Genomic DNA, 25,571 nt, shown 5'->3' with positions numbered 1-25,571 from the left:
ACTGTTTTGTCAGAAGGTTCATGGTTCATGAATAGCAACCACAAACTATCACAAACTGCCGTTTTCCTGGTTTGTGACCATCTCTAGTTATAATCTCTAGTTATAATGAGGGACGTGATGGCGCTGCGGGCTAAACCACAGAAGCCTGTGCTGCAGGGTCAGAAGACCAGCATTCGTAAGATCGAATCCACACGACGGAGTGAGCTCCCGTCGCTTTGTCCCTGCTCCTTGCCAACCTAGCAGTTCAAAAGCATGCAAATGTGAGTAGATAAATAGGGACCACCTCGATGGGAAAGTAACAGCGTTCCGTGTCTAAGTCGCACTGGCCAAGTGACCACGGAAGATTGTCTTCGGACACACTGGCTCTATGGCTTGTAAATGGGGATGAGCACCGCCCCCTAGAGTCGAACACGACTGGACAAAAATTGTCAAGGGGAACCTTTACCTTTACCTAGTTATAATATGTGGGAAGTGACTAAGAGTGCATTCATACATGATGCAGTACAGTGTATAGCAGGGGCAGCCAACCCATGGCAACTCCCATCATCCACATTGGGGAGGCACAAGTGTCCCACCCCGCCTCTTGAGGTGGCTATACAGACTTTCTGTGAAAAGTTCCTACTGGTCCAAAATCAGTATGTATTTATTACTGTTTATGTCCCTTCTGATTTTGAATCATTCAAGAGCTTGTAGGCCCAGCAGTCGTGAGCCAAAAGCTCTGCAACTCATGTTTTCCCAGCATGAACAAAACCAGACACTCAGGCAAGTCATTCATTATTCTATGGCTACTGAGCATCTGGAACTCCCCCAGGGCCATTCTTGGATTTCCCCCTGAAGGACAATAAAGGATGCAGACTCTTTCTCTTCAGTATCCACGAATAGCATGATATTGCTCAAATAGATTTCTTTATTTCTGAAATGTTACAGATCAGCAGAATACAAGTTGTAATCAAGTATTAAAATCATATTCCACAGTAAGAAAGCATGTGTTAGTGCAATAGGGTTTTGTGGGGTTTTATTTTTATTTTTTTGCAAAAGGTCTTATCAAAAAAGTTTTACTTCCATGAAAACTCATTCATTTCCAACATACACAATTGTTAATAAAACATTGCAATCTTATTCTTTGTAATAAAGTTACTGAAACCCGAATAATAGATCACTGCATCTTTTAAGTGCAATATAATTTATGCCCTCCTTATAAATACAACATCACCATGGTAATAAATTAACACCAGAACAAGGAGATGAGAGAGCAGACTTATGGTGACCCAAAGTCATGGCAGTTTTAAGTGAGTACGTTTTAGTGTGTGCTACCGCAACATAAACATACAGCATTACTGTTGTATTGCCAAACATGGTCCTGATCCATTCAGAAGCAGGCTCAGTGCATGACTGAATCTAGCCCTCTGCTTCCTCCCCCCACCCCCCACCCATATTTGGTGGCATTGTCCCTATTCCAACAAGAGTAAGTGGTTCTCAGTAGTTTTGAGAACTTCCTAGTCTCAGAAACCACCTTTATTTCCTTGTGCCTCCAAGAAAATGGCATGTCTGTTTACAGATAGCCCTAGCTGGATTGGGGCTGATATGGGTAGGACTTATTTTGACCAAATGCCTACAATAACACCTTCTGATTAAAGGAAGGGGCCTGATGGCATACACAGATACAAAATATTTCAACACTACGATTCAAGCAAAGGTAAAAACTTACTAAGTGCAAAAATATGCCTTCTTGGAAAGACTATCGAAGAAAAACTGAAGCAAATAGCATAGGAAACGATTTGGAAAATCTGAACTGACTGAAAAAATGCAGGGGGTGAGAGGGTGTGAGAGTGAGAGACAGAGAGACAGAAAGAGAGAGAGAGAGGTATACAAATTAAAAAGGTCTGGACATTTCATTATGACAAAGCATTCAAAAGTCATATTTTGGCTCCCTCAAATGAGATACTTCAGGTACTTTGTGCATGAAATAAAAAAATGAAAATCAGAATGCTGCAACATCAGTTTGACAATACTGCTGTCTCCTCACCAACCAACCAAGCAAGCATGTAAGTGCAATATGTTTAGTGATAAATGATGATGACAGAATAGTGTTGTGTTATCCACCCACCCTCCCAAAGTTCTAGTTTACCCAGCCAGCTGGGTAGGAGGATCTGCTTTATTCCACCTTTGGAGCTGAGGTCCACCAATCTTCAGTAACAACCATCCCTCCAGTTGCCATCCCGTAGAGCACTAAGCGAAGAAAGAGGCTTTGGCGGCTGGAGAAAACTGTGAGAAGAAACGAGGCATATTTCAGAAAAGAGAGAAAACAATACTTGACTATGCAGAATGCTGAACATGGTGCAGACCCACAGTAAGAACAGAAAGCTAGGACAAAGGCCTTTTGTTACGGAAGGAAAAGAATGAAATGTCACCCCCTCCCACTGCATATACAAAAGCCAGCGATGTTCCAGAAGAGTCCAGAAGCCATTTTTACACACACACCCCTCAAAATGTTACGTCTCTAAAACAGCACATTCTGGTGACCACATCAAAGTGACTGAGATCTGAACTAACATGTCTATAGATAACGGAGGCTCTCTCCTTCACTCTCATGGGAAGCAGGGTGACAGAAATAATGCAATGGTGATGGTGGTAGAGCATTGTGCAACAAAGGCAATGACGTAAATGGTGCTGCTGCTTGAGGGCATGTGCTGTACTCCATTTCTTAAGCTGGTGTTAGGACCTGGGAGATGGTGGGTCTATGTAGAGCACTTCCATGCGGTAAACTACAGAAGAGCAGCAAGCCCTTTTGCAGTTTAAGTACAGTAGTATGCAACCTCTGACTCTCCAGTACTGTCACTGATAAGGGATTGTGGCAACTATGATTCAAAAATCCAGGACAGCCAAAGGTTCCCACCTCTGCTGTAGTGCCTTCAGGTTTCTGAACCAACTCCACCCATACAGACTGGCTGCTGAAGTCTGCTGGCCAGGAAGGCACAGAAGTGGGTTTCCTCTTTCAGCTGATCTTTGCTGCTACAAAAACAGTCTGGCTTGCACCCTCCTTTGTCCATTTACCCTAGTTACAGATTGGTCCATCTTAAACTGCTGCCTCCTCTGGTCCAGCCCCTGCAGACCATTAGTATGTGCTTCCTATTGGATGGCAGAGCTCGGAAACATGGCTTTGGGCTACAACTCTTAGAACTCACTCTCCCAGTCAGCACGATCATTAGCTGCACTGGCTGGGGATTCTCACAGTGTCAGTCAAGGAAATCTCCACCTTGACTAAAAGGACTTAATTCCTAGAAACTGAGGCAGTTAGGCAAGCACATGCCTAACCACCATGTAACCACCCATTTGCCTAACCCTTTGAACTGGCCAATCCGAAGGCCTGGTGGGGGAAACAGATCAGTCCTGAAGCAGCCCCATCCCTTGGTAACCTCAACAAGGCCAGACAATGGCACCACCTTGAATCTACTGAACTCATCCAGTTTCAGAGGTAAAAGAAGTCAAACCTGCTCAGTACGTAGAAGGCAGCAGTCTAGGGAAGAATATTGGGGAACTCCAAGTAAGGCTAGGAAAGAATTCTGCCTGAATCCCCAGAGAGCCACTGTCAATCAGAGTTGACAATTCTGGGCTACATCAACGACTCCTTTTCTTATAGATCAGTGGTTCCCAAACTTGGGTCCCCAGATGTTCTTGGAGTACATCTCCCAGAAATTCTGACCAGCATAGCTAGTGCTGAATTGGAATCCAGCAACATCTGGACAGAAGCTGGGTCCTCAGACATTCAATGTGGTCAATTTAACGTTCTGGATGGGGGATGCAGCCCCTACAAAATACTGTAGCTTTTCCAGGCTCTTCTTGTGAAAGCCCCTTGGTTATCTTTGTAATGGGGTGAGCATGCCAGGCAGCTGGAACACTCATGGCAAGCCTTCAGCCCCTCTAAAAGCTGAGAGAGCTCAATCAGGGGAAAAGGCGAAGGCACAAGGAAAGAGGGAGGGAAGACAGCTGGGGAAGGTAGAGAAGCTTGCTCAAAGCAGCCAGGAGCCTGATAAGAGGGAGTGAAGACAGAGCTTCAGGAGGCTGGTGATCAACAGAACAGGAAGAAGAAAAGGAGAAGGGGCCTGGGTCAATGCCCCAAAGGGAAACTGCTCCTGCCAGAGAGAGCTGGGAGAGTGGCATGGTCTTCCTCTGCCTAAGGGACGACGGCCATGACTTCCCGCTGCCCAAGGGACAACTGCTAGCTGACCCAGAGCCTTCCCTGGTCATCATCCTGGACAGGCAAGGACCAGGGGAAGGGACTGGCTGGCTACCAGAGCCTCCCTCAAGGACAGGACAAACCTGCTTTCAGCAGGGTGAAGACTTGCTTTGATAGACCTAAACCAAGGATTTGCTCAGTACCATTAACTGAGAACCTTGCTGCGGGAGGATGTATCTGAGGACTGGCGAACGGCTCTCAACTCACAGCTCTCCAGGGTGCAAGGATCTTTTAAGGCTGTGTTGTTAACTCTGACGAGAGAGCCCGCGAGTTTGAACCCAGAAGATGAGCTCACAGAGTTTCCGGCAGGGAACCTTTCTGTGACCAGCTCCATAGTGCTGGAGGCTAGCCACACCCACAATCCTGGATAAACTTGGATTGGGGGGGAAAAAAAGAGGACCTCTTCCTTTGTTCCTTCAGCCCACTTTAATGTTTCAAGAAAGATGGAATCCTTCTTTCTCTGACTTGGCAGTATATTATTTTGACTGCAGTCTGGAAATACAGTTATGCTGTTCAAATCCTATTGAACTCAATGGTATTTCAGTTATCCCAAGGGGGGGGGGGAGGGGATATTTTTTAAAAAATCTAAGCTTTAATTACAGGATTCTAACTGTCAGAGACACTTCATTATCAAACTATCAATACAATTAAAATAGGTGTCAAATTATTAAGCAGCTTCTGGCTTAATGAAACTGATCACTTCATCAAGGTCCCCTCCAAGGAAAACTGTGCTGCTTCAGCTGACAACGGGCCTGCTGCTCAATTACAAGTCCTCTCATAGCTCTTCTGCACAACCTGTGACCTACAAAGTTTAAACAAAGCCCATTAGTCATGCTATAGTGCTGCTTGACCCCAATCTAGCCAGTGGTCTAGCGAGCCTGGTCCTGTTTTGGGACACGTCCAGGTGGAGGCCCCTCATGCCCACAGGCAGACATTGCTGTATAGCTACCCCAGCTATTTCTCCTTCAGCCATTTTCTCCAGTAAGGACAAAGACAGAAGCAAAAAAATACAATGCAGCCCACAAGCTCACCGTAACATTGTGTGGGAGCCCCATGAAATTCAGTGAATGAAACAGGACCGTAGGATGCTGAAAGCTTGCCTGGGAACGTTTTCTGGCTCCCAGGTAGAGAGGTCTCTTGCATATCGCATGCTACTTGATACTTTTCCATGGGAGGTAACAGAGACTGTGCCACAGAATGTGCACATGCTGGCTCCAGCTACCACTAAACAACCCCTCCAATACTATTTCAGCCCAGCCTCTAGCCACGGATGGGATTCTGCTGGGAGTGAAATAACCCCCTCCTGTTTGCTGCTGGCACTTCTTAAGGTCTCCTTAAATGTTGCTGGAGTGCTGCATTCCGTCTGATGTATAATAGGCTGCATTCATATTCCCGCTTGCTTTCCTCTTCCTTAAAACTATCCTAATTAGAAAACAAACACCGAGTAAGGTAGAAGGCCACTTATTCGCTAACTTCCCTTCTAAGCAGACTAGAAATGGAACAGACCGCCTGCCTGTTACCCAGATCTTTCAAAGATTTAAAGAGCATGGCAGAATGAGAGAGGGACTTCCCACTGTCTGACCCACAGAGCCAGCTGCAGCAATGGCCTCAGGAAGCAGGTGATGAGGATAGTGGTGGTATCCCCGCCCCTGACACTCCTCCTGACGTGGCCATTCCCAGTCTTGGAGAACAGCCACGTGCATGCACGCTCCCTGTGCTCGCCTGCTGCCTTCAGGTAGGACTCCCCACCAGCACCAAACAAAAGTTCAGCTGCCAGTCCAATGAGCTTCTGCATATGAAACAGGCAGACCAGGTGGACGTATTGTCTTGTCATTCACCTTGGTTCATAAAACATCTTCTGCACTTCTGGTGAACCACCAACCCTGAATTGTGACTTTATCAAATGCTCAGAAACCTCTGTCTCTTTACTCCAGTTTATGCAGCTGCATCCAAGCAGCAAAATGGGCTGTTAGGTGTATCTTGATAGCTCATCATACACATACCAGTGTATTTTTTGCAGGCATGCATGGTGTGTGTGTGTGTGTGTGTGTGTGTGTGTGTGTGTGTGTGTGTGTGTGTGTGTGTGTGTGTGTGTGTGTGTGTGTGTGTGTGTGTGTGTGTGTGTGTGTGTGTGTGTGTGTGTGTGTGTGTGTGTGTGTGTGTGTGTGTGTGTGTGTGTGTGTGTGTGTGTGTGTGTGTGTGTGTGTACAGATTTCTCCCAAGGTAACAAATCACCCCCCAGGATCAAGCAGCCTCATGGAGCATCTATTATGAACAAAGGCTTTGATTCCCAGAGTCATTTTCAAAGGTACATGTGACCTGCCAGTCACCCTTGTAGGCTACTATCCTGGGCTGGCAAGGTTTGTTTTGCACAATGGCTCACCATTTGCAGGCCATTAAGCTAAACAGCCCACCAACACATAGAGGAGTGCACTGAATTCTCATGTAGCGATCCTGCCATGAGTTACAGCTCCTGAGAATCCTTGGGTGTAAGAATGACTGTTCAGCCAATTGTAATGTTGGCCATGCAGATACACACACCCTTCGTCCTTTAGCACAAGTAGTCTTACCTTCGGACGGGCTGTGCAATTTTGCTCCTGGGTATGCTGCTCCCACCTATAGCCAAGGATGGCCTTGGAAGACCACTGCGGCTTACTAAGCCTGCGTTTGCAGTCTTGTTTGGCATGGGGATGCCTGTGCTAGAGTGCAGTTGTAAGGTGTTGCTGGACATTGAAATGTTGCTGCTGCTGCTGCTGCCACCACTGCTGCTGTTGCTGCTGCTGCTACTGTTGCTGTTGCTCCCTTGGACAGTCGGACTCACATAGGCTGTGGCTTTGAGGGGTTGCCTGATAGATACTGGAAACTGTCCCACACTGTGAACTCGGTGCTGAAGTTGTCCAGGAGCAGGAACTAGAGAAGAATGTACACAAAAAGGAGGTGATATGGGGCCACAACACAACAGAGGCTCATGAATTCCAAAAGAGAACTCTACATATGCGCAATGTTTTCACAGCTTCACAAGCTAGCTCTTTCAAGCCAGTGTGAAAGACAGCCAGAGGAGCAGTTCCCGGAGTCACTATAATCAGGTGAGGCTACAAATGTGATCCAGTATTTCTTGATCAAACCTCAGGGCTTCAAAGATCTATATTGCACACTTACAGTGTTTTGTGCCAGTTTGATCCATCGTGGTTTTTCCCAAGGTATACTGGCAATTGTGGTCTGTTAAAGAGTTTTCATGTCTTTAGCTTCATTTAGAGAACTACCATTTCATTTCTGATGAAATAGATTTTAGCTCATGGAAACTCAGGATGTGATCAAACCAGAAAAAAGACTGCAATTTGGACCACTTGTGGAGCAGTCTGGTGTGATCTATTTCCCAGTGATCACACAACACACAGGGAAATGTGCTCCAGCCTGGGCCCAACCCTTGCCTAAGCTGAACCTTTTTTTTGGGGGGGGGGAAGAACTGGACTGATTCCCTAGCAAACAGAAGCTTGTGATCTCAACCCTTCCTAGCACAATCAGAAGTGTGCCTTTGCAGCTGTCTGATCATAGGTAAAGGTAAAGGTTCCCCTTAAATTTAGTCCAGTTGTGTCCGACTCTTGGGCATGGTCCTCATCCCTGTCTCCAAACCATAGAGCCAGCATTTGTCCATAGATAGTTTCCATGGTCACGTGGCCAGCGGGACTAGACACGGAAGGCCGTTACCTTCCCACCGTGGTGGTACCTATTTATCTACTCACATTTACATGCTTTTGAATGGCTAGGTTGGCAGGAGCTGGGACAAGCAATGGGAGCTCACTCCACCACATGGATTCGATCTTACGACTGCTGGTCTTCTGACCTCACAGCACAGAGACTTCTGCAGTTTTACCCGCAGCGCCACCACATCCCTCTGATTATGTCTGATCATACTCTTCTTTAATTAAACCATTTCCACCTCACCTTTTAGCCAAAAAGACTGACTTGCAGAAGATAAATAAAAGCTAAGGACATCCCTGCCTCACAATCTGAAAGACATGAGCCAGAATCAAATTGTTGTCTTTGAAATAACCAGGGACATTTCGGTTTTGCTACAGTATGAACCCCCGAGGTTCCCTGGGAAGATGGAGTACCTCATGAAATGCTTTACATTTGCACTGTACATGCATCTCTTTTCAAACACTTCTCCCTTCTAACCCTGGATTTATTCTGACTGGCTCTAGAAGTTGAAAAATTGTACTGTACTAAATTTAGCTAGGAATATTAAGTTGCTCAGACATATCCTTCTAAAAGACTACAAAGCTACAATACTGCTGCTCATGACAGGTAAATTGTTTCAGAAACCACACACCTCAGCTCAGCTTTATACTTCACTGTTTTAAAAAAGTCACTTTGTGATTTGTCAGCACATTCTAAATCTGACATTGTACAAAAATAGCAAGCCATTTGCCACTCTGTTCTGTTGTGGCCCTGGAAGCTGTTTTGTAGCACACTGTTGATTATTAATAGGTATGGGACTTTTGGGACTTGCCGACTTCTAGTCCCATAACATGGCCAGAACCCCACAGGCGGAACTGTGGGAGTGAAAGCCCCCAAACCGGAAACAGTTGGAGCAGCCCTCTCTACCTCCATGCTGTTTCTTCCTCAAGCAATAAGAAAAGTAAGTGCACTGCACTGTGGGGGTCTCCATGATTTCTCCAATTTACAAAGGACCATGAGTCCTCCTATCCAACGCACAGTGCAGGAGCAGTCTCCAGCACAATTAATTCACTCTTCCACAGACCTCTGTGAGTCATAGGGATCCTTGGGACAGCCAAAAGGTAGCAGGGTATTTTTCTTACAATTCACAGAAGAAGTGGGGCAGGAATGGCACGGAGGTAGAGAAGGCTGTTCTCACTCCTTTGGGTTTGAGGGCTTTCACTCCCATAATTCTGCCTATAGGCTTCTGGGCTGAATTATGGGACAGGAAATCCTCAAGTCCCCAAAGTTCCACCTCTAATTAATAAACAATAAGGGCTCATGCATTTTAAAAAAACACACAAAAAGTTCAGAAAGTACCTACAGAAGCGTGGGGGGAGGAAAATATGTTGGAAATTAGATGCTTCCCCTGTTCAGATATTTGGGCACATGCAATTGAAGTGGAAGAATATGAGCTTGGAAAATCACTTCCAAAACTAGTAAGTTATAGTTACAGTCCCACTGAATACTCAGTTTCCATTACAGTTTCATTTATATTTTCCCAAAGTATATGAATTATATATAAATTAGTCACCTTTCTTTTCAAAACCAGCATGCAGTAAGTTAACATAGAGCCAATTCCTTGTTTAATCACCCTGCCTGCAGAGGAATCCTTCATGCTATGCTTTAAGGACATTACTATTGTATGAAACACTTATTTCCTCTCTTTCTGTCCCTATGTGTTTTTCAAAGTCATATGCAGGGTCCCAGAAATAGGAACATCTCACTCTCTCCATAGCCCAAAGCATTAACCTTGACAACACAGATTTAATGGTTGCCAACCTGTGTGCCTTGGGATGCTTCTAGACTGCAGATCCTATCACACTCATCCACTGGAACAGAATCTGGGATCAATGGGAATTGTATTGCAGAAACACCATGGAAGTAGAGGTTGGGAAAGGCTGTAGTTTTAAGTCTTCCAGCAGCTTCCCTTGAAAGTTTTGACACTTACTGCAAGACTGTATTCTTGATATCCCATTACTAGCTCCGTGCAAATTAGAATCAAAGCTCAAGCTGTTCCGCACAGTGATTGCAGAGTTGACGTTGGTGTTGATAGTGGGGGTGCTTGGCATCCGGGTTAAGTTGGGCATGCTCCTTCGAAGTTTGTCTGTAGAAAAGCAAAGGATTTCATTATTAGGAAATCTTTATGGTCAAGTAATTGCTTGCTAAGGTCTAATAGCATAAAAAAAAATCTTCTGTGTCGGGCCAAAGAACTCTGGAAGTGGCATGCCATTTTCAACAGCCTGAGTTTCCCAGAAGCAGCGGGTTGGCCATGTTGGACTTAAAAGCAACAGCTTTCCCCAGTATCTGACATTCAAAGGGTCAACCACCAAAGTTAAGATTTACAAGGAAGTAAGAGCAAAATCAAGAGTCGAAAGCACTGAAAATGGTCAAGTGATAATCACAATAAACCTCTCAGGGTACAAGCTATAAAATAGACTCACACTGTATCAAACCTCTGGATTTCATTTCACATACAGGCAATGTATGTATTACTACATCTACATGAAAACTACTCACCTATGGCTTCTTTCTGGTCCATTCCACTTAATTCTATTCCTTTTCACACTGACATCATGTTCTGTGTGTGTGTGTGTGTTTGTGTGCGCGCACACATGCACACACACACACAGAGAGAGATGCTGTTAACATGGAAAGAAGAAAGCTATTTTTCCAGACTACCTCACTCAGAAATTCAGAATTGAAGAGGTACAGGCAAATAAACATTCCAGTTCAAAAACTCTGCAATTGTCCCAATGTGATGTTTGTCTTCACTTCTAGTCTTTGATTCAGAGCTTAGGGAAAGTACTTTTTTGGACTACAACTCCTATAATTCTCAGCCAGCACAGCCACCAATCATGCTAGCTGATGTATATACTAGGAGCTCATGCTTTGCCAACCTTCCTTGCTTCTAACTTTTCTTTGCCTTCCATATTCAAAATTAACACTGTAAGAGGCAAAGAGCTAGAAGAAAAAATGTGTTAATGCTGACACAGGTCATAAATCAGTGTGTCTACCAGCCCTATAAGTTAGGACAGGGTGCTAGGAACTCTTTACAGTGGTACCTCGATTTACGAACTTAATCTGTCCCACTATCTCAAGATTAGACCACCGTAATGCACTCTACGTGGGGCTACCTTTGAGGTTGATGTGGAAAATCCAAGTGGTGCATAATGTGGCAGCCAGACTCCTTAGTGGAGTGAGAAAATACCATCATATCTCACCTACTCTGGCCGCACTGCATTGGCTGCCCATTTGGTTCCGCATTGACTTCAAAGTGTTGATGCTTACGTATAAAGCCCTAAACAGTTTAGGGCCTCGATATTTGACGGAACGCCTACTCCCACCAAGATCTACCCGTATCACTCAATTGAGTCATGAGGTGAGGCTGATGAGCCTGACGCTGAGGGAGGCCCGAAAGGAAAAAAACAAGAAATTGGGCCTTCTCGGTGGTGGCTCCTTGCCTCTGGAACAACCTCCCTCCAGAGATTCATGCAGCCCCATCGCTGGGTATTTTTAAGACCCAACTAAAAACTTGGGTGTTTAAGCAGGCCTTCCCTCCAGATAATACTTAATTCTTCTTTCTCCATTTATCCTTTGTCATCTTGCCATCTTGAAGTATCTGTTTATTATTTATTATTAATTGCTTATTGTCCATTGCTTTATATTTTTTTATTTTGCTATATGTATATGTTTTTTGTATTTGTCTGGAAGCCGCCTAGAGTGGTCGCAATGACCAGATAGGCGGGGTACAATAAAATAAAATAAAATAAAATAAATAAAGATGGTCGTAACTCAAAATGGTTGTAAGTCAAAGCACCATTACCAATAGGAATGCATTGAAATGTATTAATCTGTTCCGGACGGAAAAATAAATCACCAAAAAAAAAAAAAAACCCCAAACACTGCAAGACCCATTGGAAACACAATTAATCCATTCCAGCCAAAGGAAAAAAAACCCAAAAGCAAACAGAGACTACAAGACCCATCAGAAATGTAAAAAAAACAACCAAAAAACAAACAGAGACTGCAAGACTCATCCCAGCATAGAAACATAACCCTACCACCCACCCCAAACCCACACTGCAAAACCCACCTGGAACAGCCAGTTTTTAAAAAGCAAAAAGCAGCACCTTACCAGGCAGTCTGAAGCCTCCTCCGAATGCACACTCTCTAACCGTTGGGGCGAAACAGCTACAAAGAAGCAGCCTCTTTGCCACCAACGGTTAGCAGTTTGAATTCCCCGCCTTTTTCCCTGCCTTTTTTCTGGTGGTAATTCGAAGCTCCGGTTGCAAGTCGAAGCAAAATTTTGTGGCTGGAGCTGGTCATAACTTAAAATTGTCATAAGTCAGGACGTTTGTAATTTGAGGTACCACCGCATTTACTTCCTCTCAGACAGGCTAATGCCACTTACGTATTAACTGACTCCTGTGTCCTTTGGCCATTTCATGAGAAGAGAAATCTCCCTGGAAAAGACCCTGATGTTGGGAAAGTGTGAAGGCAAGAGGAGAAGGGGACAACAGAGGAGGAGATGGTTGGACAGTGTCATCGAAGCTACCAACATGAATTTGACCAAACTCCGGGAGGCAGTGGAAGACAGGAGAGCCTGGCGTGCTCTGGTCCACGGGATCATGAAGAGTCAGACACGACTTAACGACTAAACAACAACAACAATGTCCTGTGCATCCAAGAAACCAGGCTTTACACACTTAACAAGAAGAACAGACTCCTTGTCAGAACTTTCTTTAACAACTATTTAGCAACCAGGATAGTGCGTCCAACATGTGGACGAAAGGACAGTCTACAGAGCTGGTCAAAGAATCAAAGCAACTCCAGTTTGCATTCCAACACCGTACATGGTTAAAGAATAATGGGACAGAAGACTGGGACTAGCCAGTTGTTTTTAAAACACAAACAAGCCATTCACTAATTAAAACTTATCAGGCTCCTAGAAATATGTCACTGAAGCAGCTTTCAGGGAAAAGATACCCACACGTGCTCCCAACTCTCATGAAAATAACTTTCAGGCCGGGCCTGGCTCTTTTGGCTGTCTAGACAAATTTGAAAGATATCTAATTCGCAGAGACAGGCTTTTCCTCTTTGGGACTGAGCAAGTCCCAATTTAAGAAAGTTCAAACTGACAAATCACCTGGTCATCCAAATGATTTCTGTGAGGCTGAGTGAACCTGGCAGTAAACTGGGGTTTACAGCTGCTTGGTCCTACAGATGTATTTTCAGAAAGAAAGAGGGAAATGAATTTGGATTTGTTATTCCAACACTCATTCTTACACCAACCTCAGCTGTGAAGACCGTTAAAGCTGACCAGTGAAACACATGATTTATCAAACTATCTGCAGCATGTCAGCCAGGTACTATGGTTTGTCAGGCACTTGAAAAGTCACCGGGGGGGGGGGGTGTTGCAGTCCCAAAGAAACAATCCAGCCATAAGGCTTAGTAAGCCACATCACCTGCAGCTGACTTAGTCAGTCACAGGTTGTGCACACTTGCCATAAGCTGACATGATAAGCACACTGTGTGCAAAAAAACCTAGCTTATATTATCATATGAAAAACCAACAACACCTGTCCTCCTCAATACCTAGGTCTCCTACCTCTGCACACAGGAGCTAGCTTTTGCTACACACAGTTGTGTTTTGGCCCAGACCTAAGCTTTTTGCCCAGCACAGATAACTACAAAACGGTGCAAACAACACATAAATGACTGCTTAAAAACACAGGGGCTTTTCTTGTCCAGGAGATACTGACAACTTTAGTCACTACAACTGAGAACTTGTGGAACAACCAGGAATACTTATGAACACAACAGCCTTGAGCTGCACCAAAGACAGCTGACTGGCAGACTAACAATCCAAGTAAAATTCAGTAGCAGCAAGTAAAAGGATTGCTGGCAAGTAAAAGAAAGGCCATGTTTGAACACAGGCATAGGCAAAAGTCGTTTGTGCAGCCCTGAGCCCACTAGGCTCTTCTGCCCCCTTCAAAAAATTTGCTGGAAAAGGAAGAAATGAAGAAAACTGAATGACTACCCCTGGATTCTCCAAAAGCAGCATTTCACTGTTCAAATAGGTTGCAGCACCCTAACCCTTACCTACATACTGTACTGTTTATTACACACACAAATATCATTATTTTCAACACTGTAAGTAGAATTCAGCTTCTGGTTTCATTTGTTGGCATATTTTGCAATCCATGCAGCTCCTGGGGGATCCTAGGGACAGAAAACGGCTCCCAGACCCACTGAGGTTTCCCATTCCAGAGAGAAAACAGTTCAAACTTTCAAACAAATACAGTGGTGCCTTGTTTAGCGATGTTAATCCGTGCAGCAAAAATCACTGCAAAGCGATAACATTGCTAAGCGATTTTAAAAAGCCCATAGGAACGCATTAAAACGTGTTTAATGCGTTCCTATGGGCTTGAAAACTAACTTTATGCAAAAATCCTCCATTGCGGCGGCCATTTTCAGTGCCTCTAAAGTGAGGCAAAACAGCGGGTGGCCAGTTTTTCCCCGGCGGCCATTTTGCAACCGCCAATCAGCTGGCTGAAAATGGGGGCTTTGTGATGATCGCTTCCCTGCGATCATCGCAAAACGAATTTTCCCCATAGGAAACATCGCTAAGCGATCGCTTTTGTGATCGCAAAAACAGCGTCGCTAAGCAATTTCGTCGCTCAGTGGAGTGATCGCTAAGCGAGGCACCACTGTATAGCCGAAGTGTAAGTGAGAGAGACCCCACAGTGTCATGCTGTCTCTCTGACTGACGATGCATAATGATAGGAGACACATGCCTCATGTCCCCAAGAAAGCACAAGTTGGTCACTCCTGAGGAAAAACAAAAAATGACAAAAGAAAGCATCCTTACAAAGGCAGGGCAAAAGAAAACCCTATAGATGCTTCAGCCAGCTGCTCCAGCCTGCCTTACCTCCATTCATCCTGTTTGGTTGTGGCTCAAGAGGACTTGGAGTCTGAGGAGAGTAACACTGTGGCTGCTGATAATTATTTGAGGGAAAATATGGGGATGTCGGGCTCCTTCTGCAGTCCCGTATACTAGAGAAAGTCTGTGAATGGGGAATTCCCCTTTGAAAAGGGGAGCATCGAGTGAGCCGCGGCTGTGGAGGTGGCAGGTGGTCAAATTCTTCTTCCTCATCCTCAAGGCTGTAGCGATCAAATTCCTGGTCACTGCTGGTCCCTTTCTTGCTGGAATGAAGAGACACACTAGAGCTATTTCTTGAAACAGATGCTGAAGTAGAAGCATAGTCTTGCCTCAGACCTGTAAAGCGCCAGGAAATAAGAGAGATCAGCATACCAAACAGAGAACCACATCTGTGACAATGTCATCCTTTCCACCCCTGCCTCATTTCACAAATCTGTTTGGAAGACAGGAATAGCTTGGGGAGTGGCTCTCCCCAGGCAAGTCCAGATTTGCTAGGCAGAAACTCCCACCATGCCCATTCAACAGCCTGGTCAGTGGCTGTTCTGGCAGAGGACTGTAAGAGCTGCAGTCCAATGTATCGGGAAGCCACCAGTTTGGGGAAGGCTGGCATAATGTAAGGGGGATTAAGAAGACAACTAAGTGGGAAGGCAATTCATGACACTGCAGCTCAGCTCACATTACATTTGACCTTAGCTTTAAAAACTGAAGTTGCCCTAATAAGGGTGCATCAGTATATTTAAAGCATAGCATGAAGGATTCCTCTGCAGGCAGGGTGATTAAACAAGGAACTAGCTCTATGTTAATTTACAATTCTAATTCATATCATCCTTCAAAATGTATTAGTTTGACAGATTGTCTGTGCAACTAGATTTCTCAGTGGATGGCCTTTTCTTCTGTAACATTCAGACAGTGGTCTTCACAGAGATTCAACCAGAGCACTCCCTACTCTATTTAACAACAACAACAACAACCATCATGCACTGTCAAGTCAGCTCTGACTTATGGTAACCCTTTTTAGGGCTTTCCAGGTAGACAATACTCAGAAGTGGATTCCCAGTCCCTTGTTCTGGGGGTACACTGAATTGTGCAACTCACCCAAGGCCACCCAGGTTAGCTCTATTGTGCTATTATAGTAATTAAAATACATTGTATGATTCAAAACATTTAAAAATTCAAAAACAAACTTATCCAACTAAAAACTGTTTATTCTTATGATTGAAAATGACTATGGATTATAAATGCCACCCATGTCTATGCTGTGCAGACAGGTCAGGGTGACCATGTTCAGAAGTCACAATTACAAAAACTGCAAAAGGGATATTTCTACTTTTTGCTGTTTTCCCACCAATTCAGTATTCTCTTTTCTACCTTCCAACCTCTTCACTACTAAGATGTTCTTGTCAACATCTTACTGCCTTCTCTTCAGGATCACTAGCTGTCATGTGATCCTTTAGAGTCAGGCTCGGATGTCACAGAAGTCCTAGGCAGCATTGGGCCCAGTAGCTATCCTAGTAATTAAAATACATCATGGGGAAAATGGGAAGCTGCAGAATTCCAACAAAGATACTTCAATGGCTTTTTAAAATTAACCCATTTCCTGTCTCTCCATATGGCAAGAGCTTTTAAATAACACCTGCCTGGTGCAGATCATACAAGCAGTTTCAGAGTCTTTGAATAAAAACAGACAGATGGCATTTTTCTCTTGATGTATGTGATCAGCTTGAAACCCACTTAGCCCCTACCCTCTTTCCTACTGCCTCATTAGTCTTCAATCCTTTGCCGTATATCTAACGCCAAATACGATATTGCTACTCCACTGCTGTGTAAGATACTGGGTAGCATTAATCACATGGCATTGTCAATTCTGACTTAGAGCAACCCTTTCCAGGGTTTTCTAGGTAGAGAATACACTGAAGAGGTTTACCCTTCCCTTATTCTGGGGGTGCTTCGGGACTGTGGATCTTTGCCCAAGACCTCCTCCCCCTGGAGGCCCTGTGGGGAACTGAGCTCCCAAACTCTGGCTCCACAGCCAGGCACCTATAAGCTACTGCGTTCTCTAGCCAGTTCAAGATACAGTGGTGCCTTGCTTAACGAGCGCACTGTATAACGATGAATTCGCACAGTGATCTTTTTTTTGGATCGCTAATGCGAAGGCATACCGACGGTTCCAAAGGGTGAAAATCGCTTAGCGACGATCGGTAAGCGTTTCGCTTACCCATTTTCGCTTAGCGATTTTTTTCAATCAGCTGTTCGGCGGTTCCAAAATGGCCGCCGGATGCCCAAAATGGCCACGCGCAGCGTTTTCGCGCCCTGCCCTCGCTTACCGAACGCGCAAAAATGGTGGCCGGATGGGGAAAACATCGCAGAACGGTGAGTTTTGTGCCCATTTGGAACGCTTTTCCGTTCCATATAGCAATGTTTCCCCATAGCGAAGGTTAATCTGGAATGGATTAACCTCGCTATGTGGGGCACCACTGTAATGGGTAGGGCCAAGCAATTTCTCTAATGTGAAAGCCGTCACAGACATATAGTGTTTTAAAGAGAAAAAAAAGATTGTGTGTGGCAGCAATAGCCTACTTTCTTCTTGCAGCCGGGCCATGATCTGGACATCAGTGAGGTCTTGCAATTTATATCCCATCGAGATGGAATCATCTTCCAGTTCTGAGGTGCTCAGCTCACTGTCTATGGATGACTGGGGGCTGAGAGGGGAGCTCCTAGACATACAACCTGTAGAAGACCAACACAACAGGCATTAGACAAGAGGTCAGCATTTCAACTTTCGACGCAAATTTTAGGTGCATACTTTCAGGACTGCCTTGGAACACACCTGCCACCACTATGGCTCTGGAATCTGTTTTTCTTTTACATTCTCAAGTCCTTTAAGATGAAAAATGTTGTCTACTGAGAAGAAAGTCCTAGTGAGTTCAGTAGTACTTACTCTGAGATAAATGTACCTAGTACCGCAACCCAGCTTTTCAGTAGATACATGCAAGACTTCATTATAGTAGGACCCCCGTATCTGCAGGGAATCAGTTCCAAGGCCCTCGCAGATGCTGAAAAATGTGGATTATAGTGAAGATTATTTTAATGGTGAATGCTATACACAGCAAGGTCTCTGCCTCCCTCTAGTGGCCACCTCTGGTAACTTCACCTTTAGAAATAAATATTTCTAGGATTTTTCTTTTAATACAGTGGCATGACGATAATTCATTCGGTGAAAATCGCTGTTTAGCGAAATCGTCTTGCGAAAACCATTTCCCCATTGGAATGCATTGAAACATGTTTAATGCATTCCAATGGGGAAAAATTGCCGTCATTTTGTGAAGATTGCTGATAGGGCAGCCATTTTGCGAAGCACCGATCAGCTGTAAAAATGGCTGCCCTGCGAAGCACAGGTCCCGAAAACATAGGGAAGCCATTTTGTGAAGCTGCCGATCAACTGTAAAAATCATCGTCTTGCGAAAAAAACGGTCCGCGAAGCACGGACCAAATCATCGTCAAGCGAAAATCGCCCATTGGAATCACTGTTTTGCGAATCGCTATAGCGATTGCAAAACCTTGTCGTCATACGGATTTGTCGTTTTGCAAGGTCATCATCTAGCAAGGTACCACTGTATTTTTAGTATTTTCAGACTGTGGATAAGTGAATCAGTAGATACTGATCCTGTGGATAAAGGGGTTCTATTGTATTTAGTCTTTATAAAAACAGCATATTAGTTCTTTTGTTGGTTAATTCCATATACATGGGAATACGTTTGCACCAGCTTCGCTCAGACTAGTGCTCTTTACAAGCTCTCTATGTACCAGAACTCCCATCATCCTCAGTCAGCAAAACCATTATATGTCTACAATGGAGAAAAGCCTAGCAGGCTTTAGACAGGGGTGTGGGGACAAAAAACAAAAAGCCTCAATTATGATCCCAGTGTTGAACCTCAGTGTCTGACTATCTTTTTAAACAATGACCTCTCCTACTTCTCATGGTGGTTGAAAAAGAATCTGAAACATATAGTGAGGAAAGGAACCTCTATAAGTATCTCTACCCTGCATGGCTCTTGCTTCTTTTGTCACAACCACAGTAGCATTCTCTTGCATGCCTGCTGACCCCTGTTGACATGTACCTGGTGTTGCTCAGTGACACAAGTCCTAGTTTAATACCACAGCCTGATGTTAGCACAGGCACAGCTGAGGCAGATCACTGAAATTTGCCCCAGGGTAAAATATAATGGAACATAGATGGGAGAGTATTGCTTGTTCTCTAGAGGACTGCAATTCCTCACACCATCAGTAACCAAATACACTTGAATTGATGTGGAGAAGTAGGAAATGGGGGAAAGATGAGATTTTTAGTTTTTTAGGGAAACATGTAATAAATTATATTTTAAAAAGGAGAAATTCTACACAACTCAATATATGAAATTCATCTGAAGCTACATACCTGAGGGCCAATCTAATTATGTCAAGGGAGCAAACCTGAAACAGGTGAGGGGAGCTAAATATTCTCCCTCTCATGTCCCCACATGAAAAAGGTTACCTTTTCTGACTTTTCAAAGTAGTAGCTGTGTCAGTCTGTGCAAGCATTATCAAATGAGAAACAGGACAAAAGCATGGATGGATGGATGGATGGATGGATGGATGGATGGAAGGAAGGAAGGAAGGAAGGAAGGAAGGAAGGAAGGAAGGAAGGAAGGAAGGAAGGAAGGAAGGACGGACGGACCTTAAGATTAACTGCTACAGTATATTTTAATGTGCACTTTGATGAATCACTCTTATATCTGAGGAAGTGGAGCTGATTCACAAAAGCTCATATTAATATACAGAAGTTAGTCTTTAAGGTGCCACAATATTCAGAGGACGAGATGGTTGGACAGTGTCATCAAAGCTACCAACATGAATTTGACCCAACTCCGGGAAGCAGTGGAAGACAGGAGGGCCTGGCGTGCTCTGGTCCATGGGGTCACAAAGAGTCGGACACGACTTAATGACTAAACAACAATATTTTGTCTTCTTTAACTTTTGTTTTTGCTTTTGTTTTGTTTATCTGATTTTCTGACTTGTTAACTGACATCAAGTCACCTCTGACTTATAGTGACCGCATGAATGAGTGACCTCCAAAATGTCCTTTCCTGAACAGCCCTACACAGCCTTCAGTTTACAAGCCCTACTTGTAAACTGAAGTCTGTGTCTTCCTTTATACAATCAATCCACCTCACATTTGGCTTTTCTGATTTCCTGCCACTTTCAACTTTTCCTAGCCTTATTTTCTTTACCAGCAAGCCCTCCCTTCTCCTGACAGGCCCCTTTGTTTCTGACTGCAGCTCTCAGGATAGTGGCTAGCCTGGCTGGGATACCCTGGGAATTCTAGAATAGAGAGAGGGAAGGAGAAGGGGGGGGGAAAACCAAACATCTCTGCTCACACCTTACAACACTCAATGGTTTCAAACATTTTTCTCCCCTACTTGGACAGGACAAAAAGTGCACTGAACCAAAGCCGAATCCAAAGCCAAAAGCTGAATCCAAAGCTGAATCCAAAGCCAACATCTTGACAACATGTTTTTGAGAGGACTTCCCCACATAGCTATACACAATGTCACCAGGCCCTGCATCCACAACAGTTAACTCGGGGTTGCTGTTACTGAAATGGATGCACATCCCCACAATGTCTTAAAACAGTGGTTCTTAACCTTTTTGAAAGAAACGCCCCCTTGAGCCATTGAGGAAGTTATCATCGCCCCCCTCCCTGTGGTGATGATATCTTATTTATTTATTTATTCATTCATTCATTCATTCATTCATTCATTCATTCATTCATTTATTTATTTATTTATTTATTTATTTATTTATTTATTTATTTATTTATGACACTTAAATCCAATGACCCCTGAAAACAAAATTCAATTCCAAGAAAATGAAATGCCCCCCAAAAGTAACATTTAATGATTTAGTTGCAAGCGAATTTTAAGACGCAAAAAGAAATATAAAAAGGGCATAAAAACAAACCGCAATGCAGGAACTAAAAATTTCAAGGTGAAATCTCTGAAACTAAATTAAGATTGGAGGAAAATATATATTCATGCACATTGTAAAAAGGCTACAGCCATCTTCACAGGTTTGGCTTGCTCCAGCGCCCCCTACCACCCCCCTTCTGCTCCAGCGCCCCCACGCTGCCCCTTTTCGTTCTACCGCCCCCCTGAAAAATGAAATCGCCCCCTGGGGGGCATTACCGCCCACGTTAAGAACCACTGTCTTAAAATACAGGGTTCCCACAAAGTCTTGTGGGCATGTCAATTCAGGGCTTCGTACCTGCGTACTGTTGGTGCTCAGTAAATTAGGGCAAAGAATGAGTGTGGCAGTAGGTCCCACTTTAAATACTGGTGGACCCTCACAGGATTCTTTTGGCAGCTGACTGGGCATATCCCACTTGCTCTTTTTCGGTGTACATGTTTACACGGCTTATACACTATATGCTTGGGGGTTTTTTGCATACATTTTTACATGATACAGGATAAAATATTCATGTATAAAATGGAAGAAAGACTCATTTCCTTTAGCAACACACATTCTGCAAACCAGGGTGCAGAAATAGCAATCCTGGGGCTACAGGTTGCACACCAAAGCTGTTTTTCCCTGCAGCCCTCTAGACCTATGACTTTTTTTCCAGCAGAACCTTAAAAAGTGGCTATTCATTTTTTAAACAGGACACAATCCCCCCTCCCTGCACTACTTTACACTCTCAAAATGACCCTTTTCCAAAACAAAAAGTGAGTGTCAACCACTTCCAGGTTCATTCTTGGCTTTGGTGTTTCTTTAACCTTTTTTGCCAGCTGTGTAACGCCTAGAGAGTCCCAGAGGCAGGAAAAAAAATGGCCGTCACCATCTGGCTCACTAAAGTTGACTCACCCTGTTTTACATTGAAAAAATGTACAATGTGTTAATGTAAACTTGCCCTTTCCTGCTGTATACATGAATAAAGCAAATGGGAACAAAAATAATCACAGCTAACTTTTTATGTCTACTTTGATCCTTGACTGTGGTCTTAACAAGCCAACATATTAAATCCTCGGTGATGAAATAAACTGTGGAGGAAATGACCATAGGCCTTATTGCATGCTATGTTAGTAAGAAAGAAAGCATTACCTGTTCTTTCAGGTGTTAATATTGCTTTACTGAAGGTTTTAGAGAAGGCAGGAGTGTTAAAGCCATTGCTATATGGAGTGAGCCTTGCAACAGGGCTATAGGGAAAAGCCAAGGAGACAGATGAAGAGAAGAGACTCCGCCAGCGACTAGCTGTTAATGGACACAGAAAAGAAAGATGTCAGGTTATATTTATCAACAGAGTAGCTATATACTCAGACGTAAGTGTTAGGGAAGAGTAAAAGAAAGAAAGAAAGAAAGAAAGAAAGAAAGAAAGAAAGAAAGAAAGAAAGAAAGAAAGAAAGAAAGAAAGAAAGAAAGAAAGAAAGAAAGAAAGAAAGAAAGAAAGAAAGAAAGAAAGAAGGAAAGAAGGAAAGAAAGAAAGAAGGAAGGAAGGAAGGAAGGAAGGAAGGAAGGAAAGAAAGAAAGAAAGAAAGAAAGAAAGAAAGAAAGAAAGAAAGAAAGAAAGAAAGAAAGAAAGAAAGAAAGAAAGAAATGATGTAAATCTGTAGAAATACAGCAGGCTTGGAATGCAATATTTTCAATGTGTAATCTGTCCTATCTAATGCGGATCATATTATGGCTAGAGAAGCAGGGTGTTTTTCTTTCAAATATAAAATGGCATGCACTAGAAAATATAAGATTATAAAAAACATCAAGATAACTAATATCATAATGTATTTATCATTTGTATTTTGATAATTCCTCCTTTTTAAAAGATTATACCGTATGTCATTGTTATTCAATATTCTAGATTATCTCAATTTGATATTTTAGTGTACAACATGGCAAGAGATTACCTTAATCGTATGCTTTTCTGGATACTGATCTTTTTAGTTGTAATATTTCAATTCTTTTGTACACATTAGTTTAAAAAGAAAAGAAGATACAAGATAACTTGCATTGCAACAATCTCTGAAGAAACTTTCCTACTTATTAAATTATCATTTCTAATCTCTCTCTCTTCTATCTATCTATCTATCTATCTATCTATCTATCTATCTATCTATCTATCTATCTATCTATCTATCTATCTATCTATCTATCTATCTATCTATCTATCTATCTATCTATGTTAATATCTTTACAGAATATTAGTATAGTTAATTGGGACATAACTGAGCTGAGGGTTAAGCTACTGGACAGTCAATCACAGACTCACCCATCAAGTGCTAAAAACAAACTTAATCCTCTTCATAAGCTTTTAAGCTACCAGACATAAATATTTCTTCCTTTTACCAACATGAAATTCCAAGTTACATAAGCATGAATATTTTAATGTACATTTGCATAGTCTGGAACAGCCATCTACCTCACAGTCATATCAAAGTTGCCCTGTAACATCACAGGGCAAGGCTTATAGTCCTTGTACACAGTTAGAAAATGTTTCTCAGAACACATGTCAAAAGTATTTCTCTGCCCATCAAAAATAAGGACTTGTACACAATTAAGAAAACCAGTAGGGGGTGTACTGGTTCTGCTGTGAAACTAGGGGCAGGAAAAGCTTGAAAATATTCAATTATAAATCAATAGTAATTAATTCAGTTCCCCAATAAGTAAGATATAATTCCATGACAGTACAATTATCAAAGAGTAATAACTTTACTTTCTTTGCTGTGTTACTGTCACTTAGAGCTGATATATCAGAAAAAAAAAAACAACAAAAACAAAACAATGCCTTCCTGCACCCTGTATTGGGAAAACAGGACAATCTCTATGCCAAAGACTGAATGGACACAAATCTGAAATCAGGAATGGCAACACACAAAAACCTGCTTCAGAACATTCCAATCTATTTGAAATCTCTTTGAGTGACCCACAAGTGACTGTTTTTTGGGGGGAAACACTACAAACCTGACTTGAAGGAGAAACAGCTGAAGTAAGTTATGCATAGATGCCAGAAACCCACTTAAAAGTACTGAATATTAGTCAAGGGTTTTTAATTCACTCTGAGTGTAAAATCCTACACTGATTCTCAGAGTTTGCCACTTGTGTCAACTATGCTATTGTTAATTTGTAGACTGAAAACTTAAATTATTCACAGTCTCATAGCTTTTACTAATTAACAACTGCCATTTTCTCCACTATCTATATCCTCATCAGCTCATGGGGCCATGTATAACTATGACAGCTGTATAGTCACACTCTTATGTCTGAGGAAGTGGACTTATGTATAAAAGTTCACATTAAAATACAGCAATTAGTCCTGAAAGTGCCACATTGTTTTGTCTCATTTTTTGTTTTTGTCTTATATGCTTGCACAGACTAACATAGCTACTTCTTCAAAAATTATAGTTAACAGTAATTGTGTTCCATCAAGATGATTCTGTTCATGCACCTTTGCAGGATTTCCTAGGTATAAAGTACTCAGAAATGGCCTACCAATCTCTTCTTCTGATGCTGCTCTGGAACTACGCAACTTGCCCAAGGTGACATAGGCTCTTCTCCCTGGTGGCACAGTGGCAACTGAACTCACTGAGCTATCCAGCAACTTCACTGTTCTAGTTTTTTTTGAGCGGGTGACCTAACTAAACAATAGAGGAGGGATATCAAACTACTTCATGCTGTTGCCACATGCTCTGTTCTAGGCACTGACATAGCAAGAATGCATTTTCCAGGGTTCTGCTCAAGTGCAAAGCCTTCATGACACAGGGCAATCATCCTCTTCAGATATGTCACTTGCTGTGTGGAGAAAGTGACAGTGTAAAGTAGAGGGACAAAGTGCTTCTGTCTGCCACAAACTAGGTAAACAACAACTGACTACAGCTTGAAGTGTCTTTTATTCCAAACCGTTAGAACTACTAGAACCTGTTGAGCACCCCTTTGCTCCATACATTACGCTCAGCAGACCATAAGCAATGAAACTCCTATGGTCTTCCTTATTTTTGAACTCCATCAATGAGACCTACAAAAGTCACAGCTGTGAGTGTTACTTTAGTCTCCAATCCACATAATCTGTCACCTAGGAAGCTTCATTCAGTCTACTTGCAATGTATAACAAGCATGCATGGGAACAGGTGGTAGGTGCTGGTGGGCCAGCAGTGAAACCTTCTGGACCACTGTTCCTGAACAGCACCCCGCCCCCAGCAATTCTCCTCTCATGCATGACAAAGCTGCATGTTTTTCACCGTCTACCCAGCACCCAGAAACTAGTCTGTACTGACCATATGTGGCTGAGGATCTTATCCTACTGCCATTTTTAAAGCAGAGCTTGGCACTTTATTTTCAAAAGGAGTGTGCTGTGTGACCCTTTGTTTTATAGTAGCTAGATGACTGTTATTATTATTGGTTCTCCACTAATAAAAGTGGTCTTTTATGTTGTGCAATATTAAAGAGTTCCACTGTCATTATTAGCAGGCCAGGAAAATACTTTCTTGTTCCCTCTAGCGACCAGTTGTGATATCATGCCGTGAAAATGCAAAAATGTTTCTCTTCCAACAATCCATAGGAGAATGGCATAAAACTTGGGAAGGGGGGAAATCGAAATGTTTTAGGATCCCTTACAGTACCCTTTAAAAATAACTTCTGAAAGTAATT

General features: G+C 43.0%; 1 protein-coding gene across 2 annotated transcripts in view; it reads right to left on the bottom strand.

The window, feature by feature from the left end:
- Window positions 1-889: 889 nt before the first annotated feature.
- SLAIN1 (SLAIN motif family member 1) overlaps window positions 890-25,571 on the bottom strand; it is a 46,311-nt gene continuing 21,629 nt past the window's right edge. Inside the window, exons 3-8 of one of the 2 annotated variants that reach the window (XM_072994709.2) lie at window positions 22,038-22,187; window positions 17,481-17,630; window positions 14,892-15,239; window positions 9,909-10,064; window positions 6,808-7,147; window positions 890-2,265 (exon numbers count right to left, since the gene is read on the bottom strand). In XM_072994709.2, coding sequence (XP_072850810.2) covers window positions 2,190-2,265; window positions 6,808-7,147; window positions 9,909-10,064; window positions 14,892-15,239; window positions 17,481-17,630; window positions 22,038-22,187 — 1,220 coding nt within the window. In that variant the 3' untranslated portion in view covers window positions 890-2,189. The remainder of the gene's footprint in view (window positions 2,266-6,807; window positions 7,148-9,908; window positions 10,065-14,891; window positions 15,240-17,480; window positions 17,631-22,037; window positions 22,188-25,571) is intronic. The other variant, XM_072994708.2, reaches the window with a different exon arrangement.

Source organism: Pogona vitticeps, chromosome 3 (assembly GCF_051106095.1).
Source record: "Pogona vitticeps strain Pit_001003342236 chromosome 3, PviZW2.1, whole genome shotgun sequence".
In the NCBI taxonomy this organism is placed as follows: domain Eukaryota; kingdom Metazoa; phylum Chordata; class Lepidosauria; order Squamata; family Agamidae; genus Pogona; species Pogona vitticeps.
This window is presented reverse-complemented; position numbering and strand designations above follow the sequence as displayed.